The sequence below is a fragment of the Pseudocercospora fijiensis genome (assembly GCF_000340215.1).
Source record: "Pseudocercospora fijiensis CIRAD86 unplaced genomic scaffold MYCFIscaffold_7, whole genome shotgun sequence".
Taxonomy (NCBI): Eukaryota; Fungi; Ascomycota; class Dothideomycetes; order Mycosphaerellales; family Mycosphaerellaceae; genus Pseudocercospora; species Pseudocercospora fijiensis.
The window spans coordinates 160,107-177,973 of NW_006921538.1; the positions used below are offsets into that span (position 1 = coordinate 160,107).

The following is a 17,867-nucleotide window of genomic DNA, read 5'->3' on the forward strand; positions in this document are numbered from 1 at the left end:
GTGTATATCGTCTAGTAGTATCAATTTGCCGTACTTTATTAATAACTGAATACCTTCTTCTGTTGCCTATATAAAGCCTCTCCTAATGCTATCTTTAGTATTAATACTAAACTGTTAGAAGTATAGGTTGTGCTCCTTTGCAGTCCGTATAATAGCCTATAATTAAAGGTCCGCATTGCCTCTCTCTTCTTAAGTTATAAAGCGCTTATTATAGTTGTAATAAGGCGATTATTTAGCGGCATTATATATAGCACTAATATCGAGATAAGAGATACCGAGATTGTTACTATATTAGCCCTATAAGGCGTCGAAGGTTCTTCTAGCTTATAGCGAGTAATCGATTTGCTTTTTAACCTTATCTTTAATATATTAGCAAACCTTCCGGCTATTAAGATGGTCGAGCGTATATATATATTTAGTTATAGCAGTATAGCGACGAATACTAACTCTTCTAGTAGCCTTGTTGTTACGGTATTTAACCTTAGTAATAAAGCCTATTCTACACTCCTTCTTAAGCGGCTTAAATATACGCCTATCCTTAATACCTACTGCTTCCTTGTTTAGCTTGTTAAAGCGCTGCTTTTCTATATAATAGAAGTAGGACTTCTTATAGTATAGCCCTGTCTCTATATAGGGTGTTGTTATAGATAGCTTCTTAGTAGATTTCCGGGTATATTAATTGCTATATAGTTTCTAGATTAAACTCTACCTATTAGTGTCTATTTTAATATCTTCTATAAGGTTAAACACTCGTTGTCGAAGCCGCTAAAGGGTAGCGACGTCGTTAGGCGTAGATAGGTCTATTATAGAATATAGGGGTTAATAGAAGAGGTTATATAGAAAATTTGGGATAAGCGGAGGATGTAGGTATACTAAGACTACGATCTGTATAAGGTTTAGCGGGGCTTAGTAGGGCTAGCGTTGCTAGCAACTCCGGCTACCCCGGGCCGGCGTTGCTAGCAACTCCGGCTGCCCCGTGCCACCCCTGCAGTTGCTGATATATAGCTAACCCCGACAGGCCTTCGTATCACATCGACTTGACAGTAAGACATCAACAAACTTATCCAATCGAGGAGGGAGTGCTTCGCCCACATCTCCGACTATTTCTGATTAGGACACGTCACTTCAGCACCCTGAAGCTCTCTGCAAGGTTCTTGACGCTCGTCGACGACTGCAAGAGCGTAGAGCCCAGGATGAGTTTGAATTCGTTCATATGACTACCACTTCTGTCGCAACCAAGCGTACGACATCAACGGTCTAGGTGGGGAGTCGCGTGAGAGAATGAACGCCGAATACATAGATCGTGAGGCGTAGCATAAGGCTCAAAGGCTCCCCTTGAACTCAACACAATCCACGAATCGGTGATGAAGCCACTACCGCATCTGCTCTGGCTCAGCTAAAGTCTCCTGCGTTCTGGGCGCATACGCATCTTCCTCACCTTTTGACTATATTGGTTTTGTGCCTCGGTCGAACGGGCATTTCTTCGGCGCTTGGAGGTATAGGCTTGAGAAAAGGAAACCGTCGAGATGGAGATAAGAGTTGCGGACACCGGGACCTGGCCGCCGTTGGCGCCTCCTGCATGCTGGCTGGACGTTTCTGCACTATGTTCTGCTTGACTCTTTGGGCATTCTGTACAGTGCGCCTAGCGTAGTCAACCGCGCTTACTTCACCGCAGGAAGCGTGAGATTCGAGAAGGCGCAACCAGAAGCACATCCCAACAACATCCCAACACACTTACACGTATTCCCGCACTCTTCCAAGTACACCTTCGACAGCACAACCGCGACAGTCACAATGGGCACCTCTACTTGGGACAGTGCTCCAGCTGGTACATGCTCCACCTTCGCCCATCATGCGCACAAGGCTAACACAGACGCAGGTGCCGTCGAAAATTCCTGGAAGACCGACACCGGATCGCCTGGCCGTCACGAAGCACTCTTCCAAGTATACCTTTCCTCATCCGACAACAGCGACAGTCACCATGCGCAGCTCCACTTGGGATAATGCTCCACCTGATCCTGTCGACAATCCTTGCATGACCGAACCCGGTTCTGGCGGCGATGCTGGCGGCTGGCAGGCCGATCGCAACATCGGCGGCGACAACATGGATGGTGGCTTTTCTGCCGACAACGTGCCAAGCACGCCGACGCTCCTCACGATGGCGGCTACCACAACTCTGGAGACGAAGGTCATTTCGCGTAGGACTGCCCAAAGCCACGCAAGGATGGCGGCAGTGCTGGCTTTTCCACCGACAACATGTCCAAACACGCCGACGCTCCTTACGGTGGCGGCTACCACAACTGTGGAGACGAAGGTCATTTCGCGCGGACTGCCCAAAGCTACGTAAGGATGGCGGCAGCCTAGCCAGCGAGCGCTTCAACCACGGAGAGGTTCGCTACAACAAAGCCGACTGCCCTAACCTCCGCGTCGAGCGCGAGTTCACCGGTACTTACATCACCGGTACGTACAACCAGTGCGGCGCGGAAGGCTACCGCAGGACGAGGATGTACGAGATGTTCAGGGCTTTGGGTATTCAGGATACCTCTCTAGGGAAGGGGTAGGCCGCGATCGAGGCTGCTAACAAGAAGAAGGATGTCGACGATATCAAGAAGGCTATCTTCGCCTGCGCCAAGCCCAACCTAGCTCACTTATGCCTTAATAATCTTGCTATTAAGCACTTCCTTCGCCAGACTCGATCGTGGCAGATGCTTCCTAGGCGTATGGCGTGACTGAATTGACGGGCCTTGTTACACGCCTAGTCCTACTTCTGCCTCGTCACTCGCCATGGATCGCTTCTTGACCGGGCCTGATCGTGATGGACAAGTATCGGTAGCTCCAGAAGATGTGAAAAGTTCCCGCAGAGGCAAAACGAAACGATCCGAGTAGCAGGACAGTAGCGAAAGGTAAGCTCGCGCACTCCTCGACAGCCGATAAGATCCAGTACTACGATGCTCGAAGATGGAAGCCTATTCTCTCGCTATTAGACATCTGCAGCCTTAGGATGAAAGGCTGAGCACATGAAGGAGACTGGCGACTTGCTCGTGACAATACTCTCCACATCTTGGTCCTGATGGTGCCAACCAGTACAAATCCTTTTCAAATGGCTTCATAGCCAAGTCCGCAAGGATCCCAACACGCGTCCAAGCGTGAGCACGGCATTGCGGAACGGCAATGGCAGTGGGAGAGGGCATTGCAGCTGTGTATGATCGCGCGGCACGCGGACTCACTCAGTTTCAAGGGAGTGCAGCATAAGCTTCATAGGACATTTAACTGGTGTAACGATACATTTCCCATGCCAGGCACCATTGTATTGATTCTGCAACAAAGCCGGCAATCTACTAGCCGACTTCTTGACCAACAATGGCGTACGACTAGGACTTAGAGTTGTTCTATAAGACTGCTATAGTACTAGCAGACCCTTTCGAGCAATCTTATACCTTTTATAACCCACTTATTAACTATACTAGCCGCGCAAGCTTCTTCGGCTATGCCTAGGCATCCTACTTCTTCTATTATACCTATACTAAGTACCGTCGCTAGTAATAAAGCGCTAGCTAGGAAGACCTTAAGACCTCCTATATACCTTAATAGGAGAAAGCGTATACCCGCTACTAGCGCCGACTTATAGTAGGATAAGATATAAGAGCGATATAAGAGGTATAAGATAGGGTAAACTCTAAATAAGCCGCTAAATAAGGAGGTATAAGCTCTTAATCGCGGCCTATATTTAAGGAAGAGCTATACGCCTATACTATCGAGCTACTACGCTCCCGCTATATTAGATTTTATTCCTATCTATACTTTTCTATAAAGCCCTACTATAGTAGCTTTAGGAATAAGCTAGAAAAACTTTAGGCTATAGAGTTAGCAATCTACGAATAGATAGACGGTTTATAAGCACTTTATTAGTATTATATATACTATTATTACTCGTATTAGCACTTATATTAGTAGAACTTATATTAGTACTATCTATACTAGTATTACTATATCCGTAGCTTATTAAAGGCCTTAAATTTCCCTACTATCGACGAGCGATAGTAATTAGTACTATATCTGGTTGACTTTAGGGAAGATCGTGTAGCGACTAGAGACTATATTAGCGTTCTCTATACCCGCGGTATCCTCTAGGTACCTAGTTCTTAGCCTCTTCTATACTATAATACGAATACTAGTAGTAGCGATAATAATACCTTCTTTTTATATTTATACTCCTATAGACCTAACTAAGACGCTTCTATACCTCGTAGTAAGGGCACTTATCTAGGAATAGATATAACGCCCTCTATATCTAAACAAACTATCCTTAAGTAACTATACTAGTATCTAAAGGCTAGATAATATTTAACCCTTCTCTAAGGATCTAAATCTCCTATCTATAGATCTTACGCTTCTTTCCTTCTTTAGCCCCTTTATATCGCTCTTTATCGTTCTCTTAGGACGAAGAACAAATCTTAAAAACCTCCCTAGAAATCTACGGTCTTTCCCCGCTCTCTAGTACGCTTATCGATAATATATAGCGTCTAGCGTCTAGTATCTAGCCGGAGAATCTTACGCGGATTGTAATCGTTTAACTAAGAGTCTTAGTAGAAGTAGTTAGATAAATCGCCGAACGTAGTCGAGACTTAGCTAAGTTTTACTTTCGATACTAAGATTCTAAGACGAGAAAGACGAGTAAGAGGCTTATAATCGGCTTCTTACTATTTAAACTTAAAGTAATACCTAAGCTAGAGAGGACAATTACTATTTCTTAATATAAGACGCTATATTAAGTTATCGCAACTTACGGCAAAGCTAATAATACCGAATTTACGCTTAACGAGCCTAGAAACATTAACGTATAGCGCGATTTAACCTAGTAGTAGACCTTAGACTCGAAACACTTTTACTAAGCGCGCTTTTAGTCTTAACAATTATAATAGTTCCGATTTATATACTACTACTATAATAATTATTACAAAGAATATTAAAATCGTCCTAGATCTTAACGATATCTATATCTATCTAATTCAATCTAAATCTAGAAGCGTCTACGAGTATCTAAAGTTAGTAGGTAAGGAGCTACTAGCTGAAGTTTACGAAGATAAGGTTATATTATACCGGCTTTAAGGATTCTACTTAAGATTAAGAATATGTATTTCCGCTCGGTAGAAGACGCTATATAAAATATTTAGTGTCTTAACTATAAAGACGCTTAATAACGAATCCGTATTGGTATTCTAGGAGGCTTTAGGACAACCTGTACGCTATTCTAAGGCTTAGATAAGTCCTTTTAGTAGTCGAAAGCTAAATATAGTATACGTAATAGATAATAAAATCCTTAGATAATATATTTAAGAATAAAAAGGTAGCTACTATATTCGTAGCGAAGGAGGAAAATCCTTCTATAATATATCTTCGATAACTTAAAGTAAGCAAACTTTTAGCCCTTTCCTAACGGATCTATATAATTATTATCTAGTAATCTCTTCTTAGAATATCTAGGCGACGCCCTAGTAATTAATAGTAAACAGTATTATCGCTCGCCGCTACTCTATAGCTAGGGCGACCGAGGAGGAGATTAATAGTATACTAGTAGAGTCGAGGTCTTATAAGCAAAGTACGAGATTATATAGGCTCTTAGTCGTTTAGAGTAACGTACTATATAAATAACTAGGCGTACTACTCTTATTTACTTATAACCTATATCCTAGGATACTCTTCTTATACCTTTTTATATACTTTCCTAATATCTTACCTATAAGCGCTCCGCGATACTCGAGTAAATAATATAAGCTATAGGGTTTCTACTCGGTACCTTAGCCTTCGAGATAGGGCGGAATTAAATTTAGAGATATAGCCGGCACTCGTAGCCGGTATATAGAGACGGTAGTAGGCCTCTTCCTACTAAATAGCTAGCTTGTTTAGTATAGCCTACTATAGTATAGATATTTGTTATATTTCCTAGTAATAGCCTAATAGGCCTAGGTTACTTATAAGATTACTATAGCTAGTACCTCTAGCCGGATCTTAACTGTTTATAGATAGTTAGATAGTATATAGTAGTATTATAGTAATAACGGTAGAAGGTATCTAGGTAGAATTTCCTAAGTCCTTCTTATAAAGCTATAAAGTAAGTCGCCGTTTTACTATCTAGCGGATAAGTATTTAGACTTCTAGACGAGGAAGATAGTTCGGAATCTAATCTAATTACTAAAGAATATCTATACTATAGTAGGGTACTATTATTACGCCGACTATTTATTAAAAGGAGGCTCTCGTTATATTACTATACCGGCTATAGGTACCGGCTATATTTTAAAGTTTGCCGTATCTACCTATTTTAGCTATACCTACCTTCTTTACTTGCTCTAACGTTACTATAATATAGGCTTACGCGACGCTTACTCTATTGCCTAGCGATACCGCGATACTACCTCTCTCGCTATATATAACCTTTATATTAATATCTATATCTCTATACTCTATATCTACTATCTCCGCTATACCCTTGCTCCGCGCGCGGCGCGCGCCTTCGTATACCTTTATAACGTACTCTTTTATTAATTCGACGACTTTTATAATACCGAGTCTACTTAACTAAGTTACGACGTCTCGTAAGAAGGGACCTAGTACTTCTACGGGTCGTAATAAGACCGGAAGTAGTAGAACGAGTATAGTATATCTACGTAAGAAGGCTGCTACTACTACCGCTAGCTCTAGTACTAAAAAGGGCGTCGCAGATAAGGCTCCGCGTAAGACAATAACTAGCGCTTCTACTACTAGTAGTAATAATCGTACGAAGCGTCGATAGCGCCTAGGAAGTAAGTCTTATCTATAGCCGGTAGCGTAGCCGGTATTCTTACTTTTTTTTACTAATCCTTCTTTAGCCGTAGCCCTTCGAGAGATTCGGAGGTATTAGAGTAATTGTACTAGTAAACTCCTAATCCGTAAAGCTCCTTTCTAACGACTTAATTGCGAAATTGCTAGTATATTATACTAGACTATCGCTTCTAAGCCTCTATAATAGAGGCCCTTTAAGAGGCTTTAGAAGCCTACCTAGTTCGTATCTTCGAATATATATTTCTCTTCTACCTCTTTTCGAACTATACTAATACTATCTTAGCGGTTAACCTTATAGCTATCTACGTAAAGCGTATTACAATTATAGATAAGGATTTTAAAGCCCTCGATTAGATTCTTAAAGGCTAGAATATCTATATTCGAGATAGTAGTAGATAGGATAGATATTCTAGTAGGAATAATATTCTTAGTATCTACTATAAGCGTTTCTATATACGAAATATGCCGCTACTATACGGCGCTATGTAGCGCGCTCTAAATACTCTCTAAGTACTAGTATATATATATATTTATATATAGTATTATATACTTTACTAGCCGTACGGAATAGAATTCTTCGAAATTCTATTAGTACTAAGGAGTAAAAAACTAAAAATACTAGCTAACTTATATATATAGGCGAGATACTCGTAAACAACCGAATATAGACTACCGATTAGCTCTCGTAGCTATATCCGCTCGAACGAGAGAATCGAACTATATAGCTATATAGTAAGTATATCGAATCGGTTTTAGGATACCTTATCGATCTATATATAATTTTATAACTAGTTCCGACGAAATCGCCTCTATAGATAGCCTAATAATATACTATAAATACGATCCTCCTAGTATAAATAATAGGTCTAGAGTAATAGCCCGTTTTATAAGTATAAGCGTTAGATATATTCTTAGTAGTCTAACGGCTAATAGTAGGCAATCTAGTACTATAAAGGTATACAAATCCCGCTAGATATATATCTTATCGAGTTGTCTACTATATCTAGGATCCGAGGAGGCTATATATTCTAATTTAAGTTATACTTATTAATTATTTATTAGGTTAACTATATAACTACTTACAATTATAGTAATTATAGTTATAGTTCCTAGTAAAATAATTATAATTATAATTACGTAATTACTTCCTCTAACGAGGATATATCTTACGAGGCTATATTAGCCTTCTAAATAGGGCGATAAGCTTAATATATCTTAGTCTTCTTAATATATAAGTTCTTCTAGGTATAAAGTATATTTATTACCTACCTAGGTAGAAATAGTACGTCGTTCCCCTACTTAAGTAGGTCTAAATTATACTTACTTAGCCTTAAGTAGGCTACCTACTCTAGCTTACCCTAATCTTATAATTAAAATTAAAATTCTATAATTAACTACTTATAATTATTTGTAATTGTAATATTTAGTATATAATTGTAGTTAATTAGTAATGAATTATTAATAGCTATAATTTAAGTATAGGTAAATACTTAGAAGGTAAAGACTACTATAGTAATTACTTGTATAGGATTTTTCTTACTTAGATAGTAAATATTAGTATAGAAATTCTTATATACGATCCTTCCTATTTTAATAATCTATATAGCAATTCTATTATATTTATAAGATTTCTATTTATATAGAAAAATACTTAACCCTATCCCTTAACGCTATAGTAATAACCTTAATAACTATCTCCGCCTCCCCCTTTAGCGCCTCTAGAATTCGCTTTCTAACCTTATTACTAAAACTTAAATAATTAAATAATAGTAACTCTAAACCCGCCTTAATCCCTAGACTCGATCCCTTTTAATTAAAAGTTCTTAGTTCTATCTTAGATTTTAAACCTTATATAGCTCGGGGATTATCTTTCGAAAGTATAGTTATTAGTATTAATATAATATTATTTATAAGTCTTTATATATCTAAAATTAAGATTTAATTAGAGAAAAAAAGGAAATCGTAGAAACCTTTCTATATAGCGAGGTTGTAAGAAGGGTTATATTAGTAGGTAGATAGGGTAGTAGTAGATATAGGTAGTATTCGATAAGGATCTAGGAGGAGAAGGAGGAAGGCAGGCTAGTTAGCCTAACGCTAAGCGCCAAGCCCTGCCTAAGGCACTAAGACCCTAGCTTTACTTAGCCTAGTTATATACTAATTACGTATAGCCTCTTTAGCCCTAATATACGCTTCCCTTCTAAAGGCCGCGCCCTCGTAGCCTATCTGCGTTCTAATCTCGGCCTCTATTGCTACTAACTTAGCAAGTCTAATAAGCTGCTTAGCCCGCGCTAAATTAAACACTTAACTACCTAATTATATAACTATTGTTAAACCTTACCTTCTAACACAATATCTAACTCTAACTGCGCTATTCTTATATATAATAAAGTAATATATATCTACGAGAATTGAGGGCTATCGACTAATTATAATACGAGCGCGTCTTCCCTACTATAATAGGTAGGCGTACGAGGTATTATAGTACTGCCTCCGTTCTAAGTAATGTCGTACCGAGTTCTTTGCGTCTACTCTTAAAAGACCTAGCAATATCCGCTCCCGAGGGTTTGTCCGCTTCCGAGGGTTATTATTCTTATTATTACAAGGACTATTATTTACTATCGTAGTTTTACTAGCTCTAATTAGTTAGGTTTAGTAGCCTTTAATTGTTAATTAATCTTATCTTTTCAAAAACGCAGTTCGTCTAGTTTCTATAGGTAAAGGCTATTATAAGTGCAATAGTTAAGGTTCGCCTCGCTTAAAGGGTCGGAAAGATTAAGGAGTAACCTATTGTCCGCAAGATCGACCCTAGCTAGCTTAGCTCTATATTTTTGCCCTTAGTTAGTCTATTAACTGTTTAACCTTTTTAGTCCTTAAGCCTTTCGAACGGCTTAACCCTTTTTAACCTAGTGTCTTAGCCTTAGGCTATAGTATAGGTAAGGTTGTTCTTATAGGTATAGCGATAATAGTAGGTAATATTAATAATAGCGGCGCTAGCCGTCTTAGCGCTAACTTTACCTTTGCTTCTAATTTCCTTCTTCGACTAGCAACGCTTTAACTAGCGACACACTCCGCAATACCGTTACTAATATAGCCGCGCCGGCCGCGCCGTCCTTCCGTATAAGCGCGACGCCGTCGTCGTTATTATTATTACTATTTACGCGTACGCGCGCCGCCCTCGCCGATTACCTAGGCCTCGAGGCCTCGATAGAATAAAGGAATAAAAGGGGGACCTAAATACTAAGAGAAGGGTCTTATTACGTTAGCGAAGGTAAAGTCCTTAAAAGAGCAGGCGATTAGGTAACGCGTTATAGCGCGTTTGTTAACGCTCGGTACGCGTCTACTATAGTAGTATAGTCTTATTATCCTAGTTGCCGGCCTCTAATTAGTCGGCTAATAGTACCCTAGGGGTAGTATTATTCCTAGGCGACATTATAGGCCCTTAGCCTTCTTCTTGTTCTTTACGCTAGTCTAATACTTATCTAACAACTTAGCTATATCCTTAAAGGAGCCTTTAGCTTCCTACGAGTCCTATTTAGGTAAATAGCCCTACTATCTTAATAGGTACTCCTTCTTGCCCTTCCTAGTCCGATACTTTAGTATACGCTCTATAGACTATAGCTCTTTACTATCGGCTAAGACTTCTTCTAACTTAGCAGGCGCTTTATCGCCTTCGCGCTAATAGTATAGTTTAAGGAGGGATATATAGAAGGTGTTATAGATAGTATAATAAGGTAGAATCTATAACTAATAGGCCTAGCTATTGCCCTTCGGTTCTCGGATTCGGAAGGGGCTAATAAACCGTAGTGCTAGTTTAGGGCGTGTTTTGCTATTAGGTAATAGATGTTTGCGGATACGGAGGTTCTTAGTACTTAGTATAACTATATCGCCTTGCTTAAAGGTTATTAGCGTATAGTGCTTGTCGTAGTAGGTCTTTTAGTATTCTTAAGCCTTTGTTAGCTTATTAGCTATCTTAGCGTAAATTTCTCGTATCTTTTAAACCCTCTTAATAGCCGCTAGTGTCTTAGATTAACCCGCTTCCCTTTCCTTACGCTCGGCCTCGAGCGATAGAGGGTCTTATAGCATAGTAGCGTTCTAGCCTATTATAGCTATATATAGTAACACCTTAGTTAATAAGTAGACACTGTTATTATATACGAATTTAGCTAGTTATAGGAGGTTAACCTAGTCGTTAGGGTTCTTATTAATATAGCTACGTAGGTACTGCTATAGCGTAGTATTTTGCCTCTCGGTTTAGCTATCTGTTTATAGATAAAAGGCTATAGATAGCCGATGCTTAAGTCTTAGCTATAGGCATATCTCGCTCTAATAATAGGATATAAACGTCGAGCCCCGGTCGGAGACTATCCCTTTAGGGGTTCCCTAATAGCTATAGAAGATGTTGTTCTATAGGGCTTTAGCTATATTAATAGCAGTCTAATCCTTCCGCGCTAGGATATATCGAGCGCCTTTAGTAAATCGATCTACTATAATAAGGATAGTATTAAAGACGTCCTTACTACCCCTACGCTTAGTAGGCGGAAAGCCTATAATAAAGTCTATTATTAGTTCTATAAATAGCTTCTTTAGGATAGGAAGTAAAGACAACTCGCCGAATAGTAGGTATCTTAGTGCTTTAACTCGTTAATATACGGTATACGTGTTTACGTAGTCCTTTATATCCCGCTTACTATTTAGCTAGTAGTATATACGCGATAGTAGCTCGTGCGACCTCTCTATACTATAGTAACCGGTAAGCTTACTATTATAGTGTCGCTTAAGAAGCTCTTATCGGATCGAATGCTCGGTAGGGATATACAATCTACCCTTATAGCGCAAATAGCTATCGGTATTAATCGACTAATTCTTGCTAGATCTAGTTTTGCGACTATTAGCAAGCTAATCTATACGGACCGTAGCAAAAGCGTCCCTTTGCTAAGCGCGTAATAGCTCGTTTATAAAGGCTTAGCTATCTCCGTCCGCAGGTTCGCTTAATAGTACCCTCGCTATCTTACGTAGTACGTACTATATATATCTAGTAGTACTAGTAGCCGGATTAACTATATTAGTGCTCTAATCGCTGTTATTATATATAGCGATATCGACTAGGGAGTTATTATAGCTCTTCCTATTAGTGTTATTAGCCCTTGCCTTAATACGTACTATTAATATAGTAAGAGTATTAATATGCTTTAAGCTGTCGCGGAGTCTAGTAAGCCGCTTATCCTACGCTTGCTTATTAATAATACGGGCTATAGCAATCTTATACTATAGGGTTAGAAACAAAGAATTAATATATTAGGTCTCGCTATCGTAATTAGGTCGCCTCGATAGGCTATTAGTAGGGTTGCTTACGCCTAGCCGATATAATATATTAAAATCGAACCTAGCGAGGTAGACGGCCTATCTAGCCTATCGACCTATAACCCTAGTAACCTTCGTAATTCTACGGAGGTTGTTATAGTCCGTATAGACCTAAATAGTATGCTATACACTATCGAGATAGTAGCGCTAGTACTTAAAGGCTTCTACGATTGCTAAGAGCTCTTACTCGTAGGTCTTATATCGGCGCTCTATATCGATTATCTTTCGTAAGAAGAAGGCAATCGGGTACTAGTAGGTGTTATTAGCCTATTATAACATAATAGCTAATATAGCGAACTGTAAAGCGTTAGTCTTAATACGGATCTGCCTACTTAGTACGAGATAGTATAGCAAGGGGACTTTAGTAAAGCGTTACTTTAAACCGTTAAAAGCGGCTTGTGCTTTGTTAGTCTATTTAAACTCTCTAGATAGGTTAGCCTTAGTTTTAGTAAGCTTAGTTAGGGGTATTACGTATCGTAAGTAACCCTCGAAAAATCGACGGTAGAAGTTAGTAAAACCTAGGAATAATTAAAGCTCCTTAATACTAGTAGGCGTTAGCTACTTAGTAATAGTCTTAACCCGATCAGGATTAGCCTTAATACCCTTAGTTAATACGAGGAAGCTAAGGAAGGGCACTTCTTTAGTAGTAAAGGTATATTTAGAAGGCTTGTAATACAAGCTATAGGCCTATAGGCGGTCGAGTACCTTACGGACTATAGCCTAGTACTCCGCAATATTAGGTAAGTGTATATAAACTAGGATGTCGTCTAGGTAAACTATACAAAGGTAGTCTAATAGGCCTAATAGGGCCCGATTAATATAGGACTAGAATGTTATAGGGATATTAGCTAGCCTAAATAGTATAACTAAATACTCGAAATAGCTATAGCGAGTACGGAAGGCCGTCTTCTATTTATTACCCTTACGAATACGAATGCGGTAATAGGCGTCCTTAATGTCTAATATAGTATAGAAGTAGGCGCTAGAGAGGCGATCGAGAGTCTTATTAATAAGCGGAAGTAGATAGCGGTCTTTAATAGTAATAGTATTAAGCCTACGATAATCGATATATAGGCGTAGGCTACTATCCTTCTTTAGTACGAATAGGATAGGTGCACTAGTAGGGCTATTGCTATACTAAATTCGACTATTAGCTAGGTTCTTATCTAGGTACTTACGCAATATAGCAAGCTCTCGTTTACTAAGGTTGTAGAGGGGCCTAAAAGGCACCCCCTTGCCCTATATAATATCGATCTTATAGTCCGTCTCTTTAAATATAAGCAATGTCGATGCTAGGTAGTGTTTAAACATATCGATATAGGTCTTTCAAATAGGCTATAGTATGCGAGCGAGCTAATTAGGGTCTATGCTATTAGGGGGCATAGGTTTATCGTTATCTCCGCCGAGAAGGTTAGCTATCGGATTAGCTAAGGCAGGTATTAGGTTGCTAATAAACAGGACCCTAATATCGTTAGGGCACTCGCTAGCATTAATGTATTTAATGTCCTCTTTCCTAGCGATTCTAAATCGCTACTATTAGCTGCCTAGGTCTATAGCTACGGCGTAGTGCTTAAGAATAGGGTTACTAATAACAATATCGGATAGAAAGTTGTCTATATCTACTACGTAGGCGGTAAAATCTAGTAAGCGCTCGTTACCGAGGTCGTCTCTTAGAACTATAGGAATATAGTAAGCCCTATAGGTTAAGTGCCGAGCGTTATTAAACTAAGCAAGGGTTAGTAGGTTAGCCTTATTTAATTATCGAAGGTCTAATTGCTTAGCTAGGCGATAGCTAATAAGGGCGCTAACTAAATTGCCTAGGTCTAGTATAACCTTAGTCTTATAGTTAGTGCTATACGTGTCCTATATAAGACAGGTACGTATAATAGCTAGCATAATATCGATAGTCTTACGCCGTATAAGGCTAATAGTTAGTGCGGCGCTTATTCTTTTTTCGACTAATAGGAAGAACCGATAGGGGTAGCATTAGCGGCTAAAAGGTACTTTTAGTACTTAGCGGTAGCACGGTCGATTCGGGCCTAATCCTTAGGTTTGTCGCATTAGCCTAGTAGATAGCTAGTACTATTACAGTTAAAGCATTTCAATCTAGTAGGGAGATTGCTATAGCTACTATTATTGTTGTTAGTAGAGCGGTTAGTACTATAGGGATACGAGCCCCTTCTACGGCCCCTATTACGGCCTCCTCTATATAGCCGTCGGCTACAGCCTCTTCTATAGTCGTTGTTACTGTTCCTATTGTTAGTATTGTTATTCTAGTAGAAACCTTAGTTTCCTCCGCGGCTACGGTTAGTAGTTAGGCGTATCTTAGATTCTAACCGTTACTAAAGCTATACTATACGCTCTATAGTTTCGACTTTAACTATAAATTGAATACGTATAAGATTAGCCTATTTAAACACACGGCGGCGGCCTAATTTAAGGACTAATTCCTATCTTAATTTAGGTCGTACTTCGGAGATCTAGATAGAGTCGGTCTTAGCTAGCAAATCGTCTTTAAGGGTCTTTAAATAGGCCTCGAAGGATCGAGAGGATTAGTCGGCCTTTTGCTTAGTACGTAGGTATTAGTCCTATATATGTTGCTATCGTAATATAGGGTTGCTAAGGGTGTTTAGTATAATAGTCTTATAGTCTTGCTATTTTATAGCGGCTTAGTTATAGAGGGAGTCAAAATAGTTATCCTAGGTGCGTTTTAGGTCCCTATTAATATACTATATAGCATAGACGACTAAGGAATAGTTATCTAGTAGCGCTCTCGGTATATTACGCTAGTTAAGCTTATAGTTACGAATATAGTCGTTATATTGCTTTCGACTAGAGCTATTAAACACGGTACAGTCCTTAAGTTTAGTATTCTTCTTTTAAATAGTTAGTAAGGAAGGCCCTACTGCTAGTCTAGTATTAGATATTAGAGACTCCTATAGGCGGCGAATTTCGAGGAGGTTATCCTTTAGCTATTATTCTTAACGTAAGGTAGTAAGCCTGTTCTAAGTAGCTTCTTAAAGTCTCGATATTAGCTAGGGGCTAAAGGCTAGTTAGCTATATCGTCGATTAACAATATTGTTAAGAATATCGTTAATAGGCAATTCTAGATTATCGCCTAGAACTATAGGTTCTTTAGTAGGCCCTTTAGTAGCCTCCTCTATAGGCACTTCGGCAGGCACTATACTACTAGTATTGTTATTGCTAGCACTACTAGTAGCGCCGCGGTTATTGTTGTTGTTTCGTAATAAGCCGGCTATTATAATAAGGGGTAATACTAATAATATATTATAGCCTCTTATAGTACAGATATAGCGGAATTAGTAAGTATCGGCCTAGTATAATTAACTTAGTATAATAGGCCGTATAGAAGGCCTTGCTTAATAATTAGTACGGTTGTTTTAGTAGAATAGTACGTATAGGTCCCGTCCTTCGGGCGTAATATAGTTAAATCGATAGTTTTCGTAGCTATACCGCTAAAAGCTTAAAATAAGGACTATCTAGCTACTGCCCTTAAAGGATAGATCGAATACTATATAAGAAGGGTTATATTAGTAGGTAGATAGGGTAGTAGTAGGTATAGGTAGTATTCGATAAGGATCTAGGAGGAGAAGGAGGAAGGCAGGCTAGTTAGCCTAACGCTAAGCGCTAAGCCCTGCCTAAGGCACTAAGACCCTAGCTTTACTTAGCCTAGTTATATGCCAATTACGTATAGCCTCTTTAGCCCTAATAGAGGTAGATAGATATAAAGTTAATAGCAATAGGAAGTTAGTTAATAAGACTGCCTTAGTATATAGATATAGTTAAAGTAAGATCTAGGACGTAGGTATCGATTTCGGTAATATCGTTATATATAGTATCGACTTTAGAGGACTATACGAGTATAAGTAAAGAGAGTATAAAGAGTATAAGAGTTAAGAGTATAGCGAGTTACTATAATCTCTAGACTTTATAGAACGATATAGGTAAGGAAGAATCTTTAAATAAAGTTATATAAGAAGAAAGCACTAATATAGGCTTATTATTAACGGCGTAAAGCTTCAAGCCGATTTACTTACGAACCGAGGCTGTTTGTGTTATAGCAACGTAGGTGCAAAGGCGTACTACTCTAATACTGCTATGCCCGCCGTTAACGTACTATTCGTCGAGGCCTTTAGCAAAGCCCTTAAACTCGTAGTCCTTACTTTAATAAAAGGAACTTTTGCCGCATCTGTCTTTACCTTAAGTAGATAAGCCGTCTTATTCTCTACCGCTACCTATCGACTATCTGCTATTAAATATTCGACATACTACGTAGTAGGAGGTGCAACCTCTTCCTACCTCCTTTTAGGCGCTTCGTATTAGGTCTATACTCTCGGTTATCTCGGTTCTAAATTAATACCTAAGGCAAGCTAAGTCTTAGCGAAGCGCCTAAACTCAAAACGTTAAAAACGGATACTACACTCCCGAGAATACAGATTTAGACATTAAATAGTATAATAACTAGAGGTCTAAGCGTATTATATATATAAAGGGGGTTCTAGAAGGCACGTAAGTAAATCATTTAGGCGTGTTACGTAAAAAAAATATATAGAACTACGACCTATAGAAAAATAAGACTGTTTTTACGAAGGGACAGTTATATAAGCTCGCGTTTGTTATACGAACACCTATATTAGACAATCTACTAATACTCGTATCTGCTATTTGAAATATATAATCCCCTTAAGAAAGACCTGCTCTATTACCTCTAAGTGTTTTTAAATGCGTGTCTTACGCTTTACTTAGTCTATATACCTTAGCTTATAACTAGCCTATACGCCTCTTATTTCCGCCTATAAAGCCGCGCTCTTGTCTCCTATTACTAGAACCTTCGCAAACACTCTACTAAGCATCGCGTAATACTGCTAGACCTTTATTAAGTCCCTAACACTTTAAACAAGCATTACTAAAGCCTCCGCCTATATTAATCTCCGCCGCTACTAAGAGCGACACTCGAGTGCTGCTATATATCTTCCGATAATATATCTTCCGACACCGCCGACCCTTATAAACACGCTATATTAGTCCGTATAACTATAATAAGCCCGCTATGCCCGGCGAATACTTAAATATATTAAAGCGCTAGCAAAAAGCGGTAAAGGTTGCTACTAGTCGCGGTCGTAGTAGTAGTCGCGGTCGGCTAACTTATCGTAGATTAGGTCGCCGCGGCGGCGGCGTTAGTGCTACTAGCCTATCGCGTTAAGAAGATTAGCTAATATATTAACCTCGAGCGCCTACGGTTTATTATAGCCCTATTATACGCGAAGAGCTAATATAGACGTGCGATCTATCTCCTATATTGCCTACTATCGATGCTTTAGTATGAGAGTAGGATGCTTACTTTAGCGTCGCCTATGCTATAATTAAGAACAAGGATACGCTGCTTTAATAGGTTTAGTAGCTAGTCTAGAATGCCGGCTAGTATAAGGCCGCCTTAGTATACTATTGCTAGATTATCCGCTACGGTCTTCGTAGGGTCTTAAGACTACTATATCCTTCGCGCGACTCTAAGCCCTCCGACCTATAGATTATAGTAGTTCTCGCCTTAATCTTCGGTTAATAGGATGTACTTATAATCGCTCGTACTAGCGTAGGTAAGGCGTTAGTCTTTTAGGCCTTTACCCTCCTAACTAGTATAATAACTCTCTAGATTATGCCTCTAA

At 39.2% G+C, this 17,867-nt stretch overlaps 2 protein-coding genes across 2 annotated transcripts; one reads left to right on the forward strand and one right to left on the reverse strand.

The window, feature by feature from the left end:
* The first annotated feature begins 1,733 nt into the window (after positions 1 to 1,733).
* Positions 1,734 to 2,686, forward strand: MYCFIDRAFT_211888 (uncharacterized protein). The gene is made up of 2 exons (XM_007930787.1): positions 1,734 to 1,828; positions 1,880 to 2,686. Exon 2 carries the CDS (start codon positions 2,061 to 2,063, stop codon positions 2,559 to 2,561), a length of 501 nt encoding a protein of 166 aa, XP_007928978.1. The 5' UTR covers positions 1,734 to 1,828; positions 1,880 to 2,060; the 3' UTR covers positions 2,562 to 2,686.
* MYCFIDRAFT_208392 (uncharacterized protein) lies at positions 1,932 to 3,306 on the reverse strand (the record flags this gene model as incomplete). Its single annotated transcript, XM_007930788.1, has 6 exons — positions 1,932 to 2,647; positions 2,679 to 2,729; positions 2,780 to 2,943; positions 2,987 to 3,027; positions 3,059 to 3,222; positions 3,272 to 3,306. The coding sequence occupies 6 exons, from the start codon at positions 3,304 to 3,306 to the stop codon at positions 2,614 to 2,616; spliced, it is 489 nt and encodes a 162-aa protein (XP_007928979.1). The 3' UTR covers positions 1,932 to 2,613.
* Between the last annotated feature and the right edge of the window lie 14,561 nt (positions 3,307 to 17,867).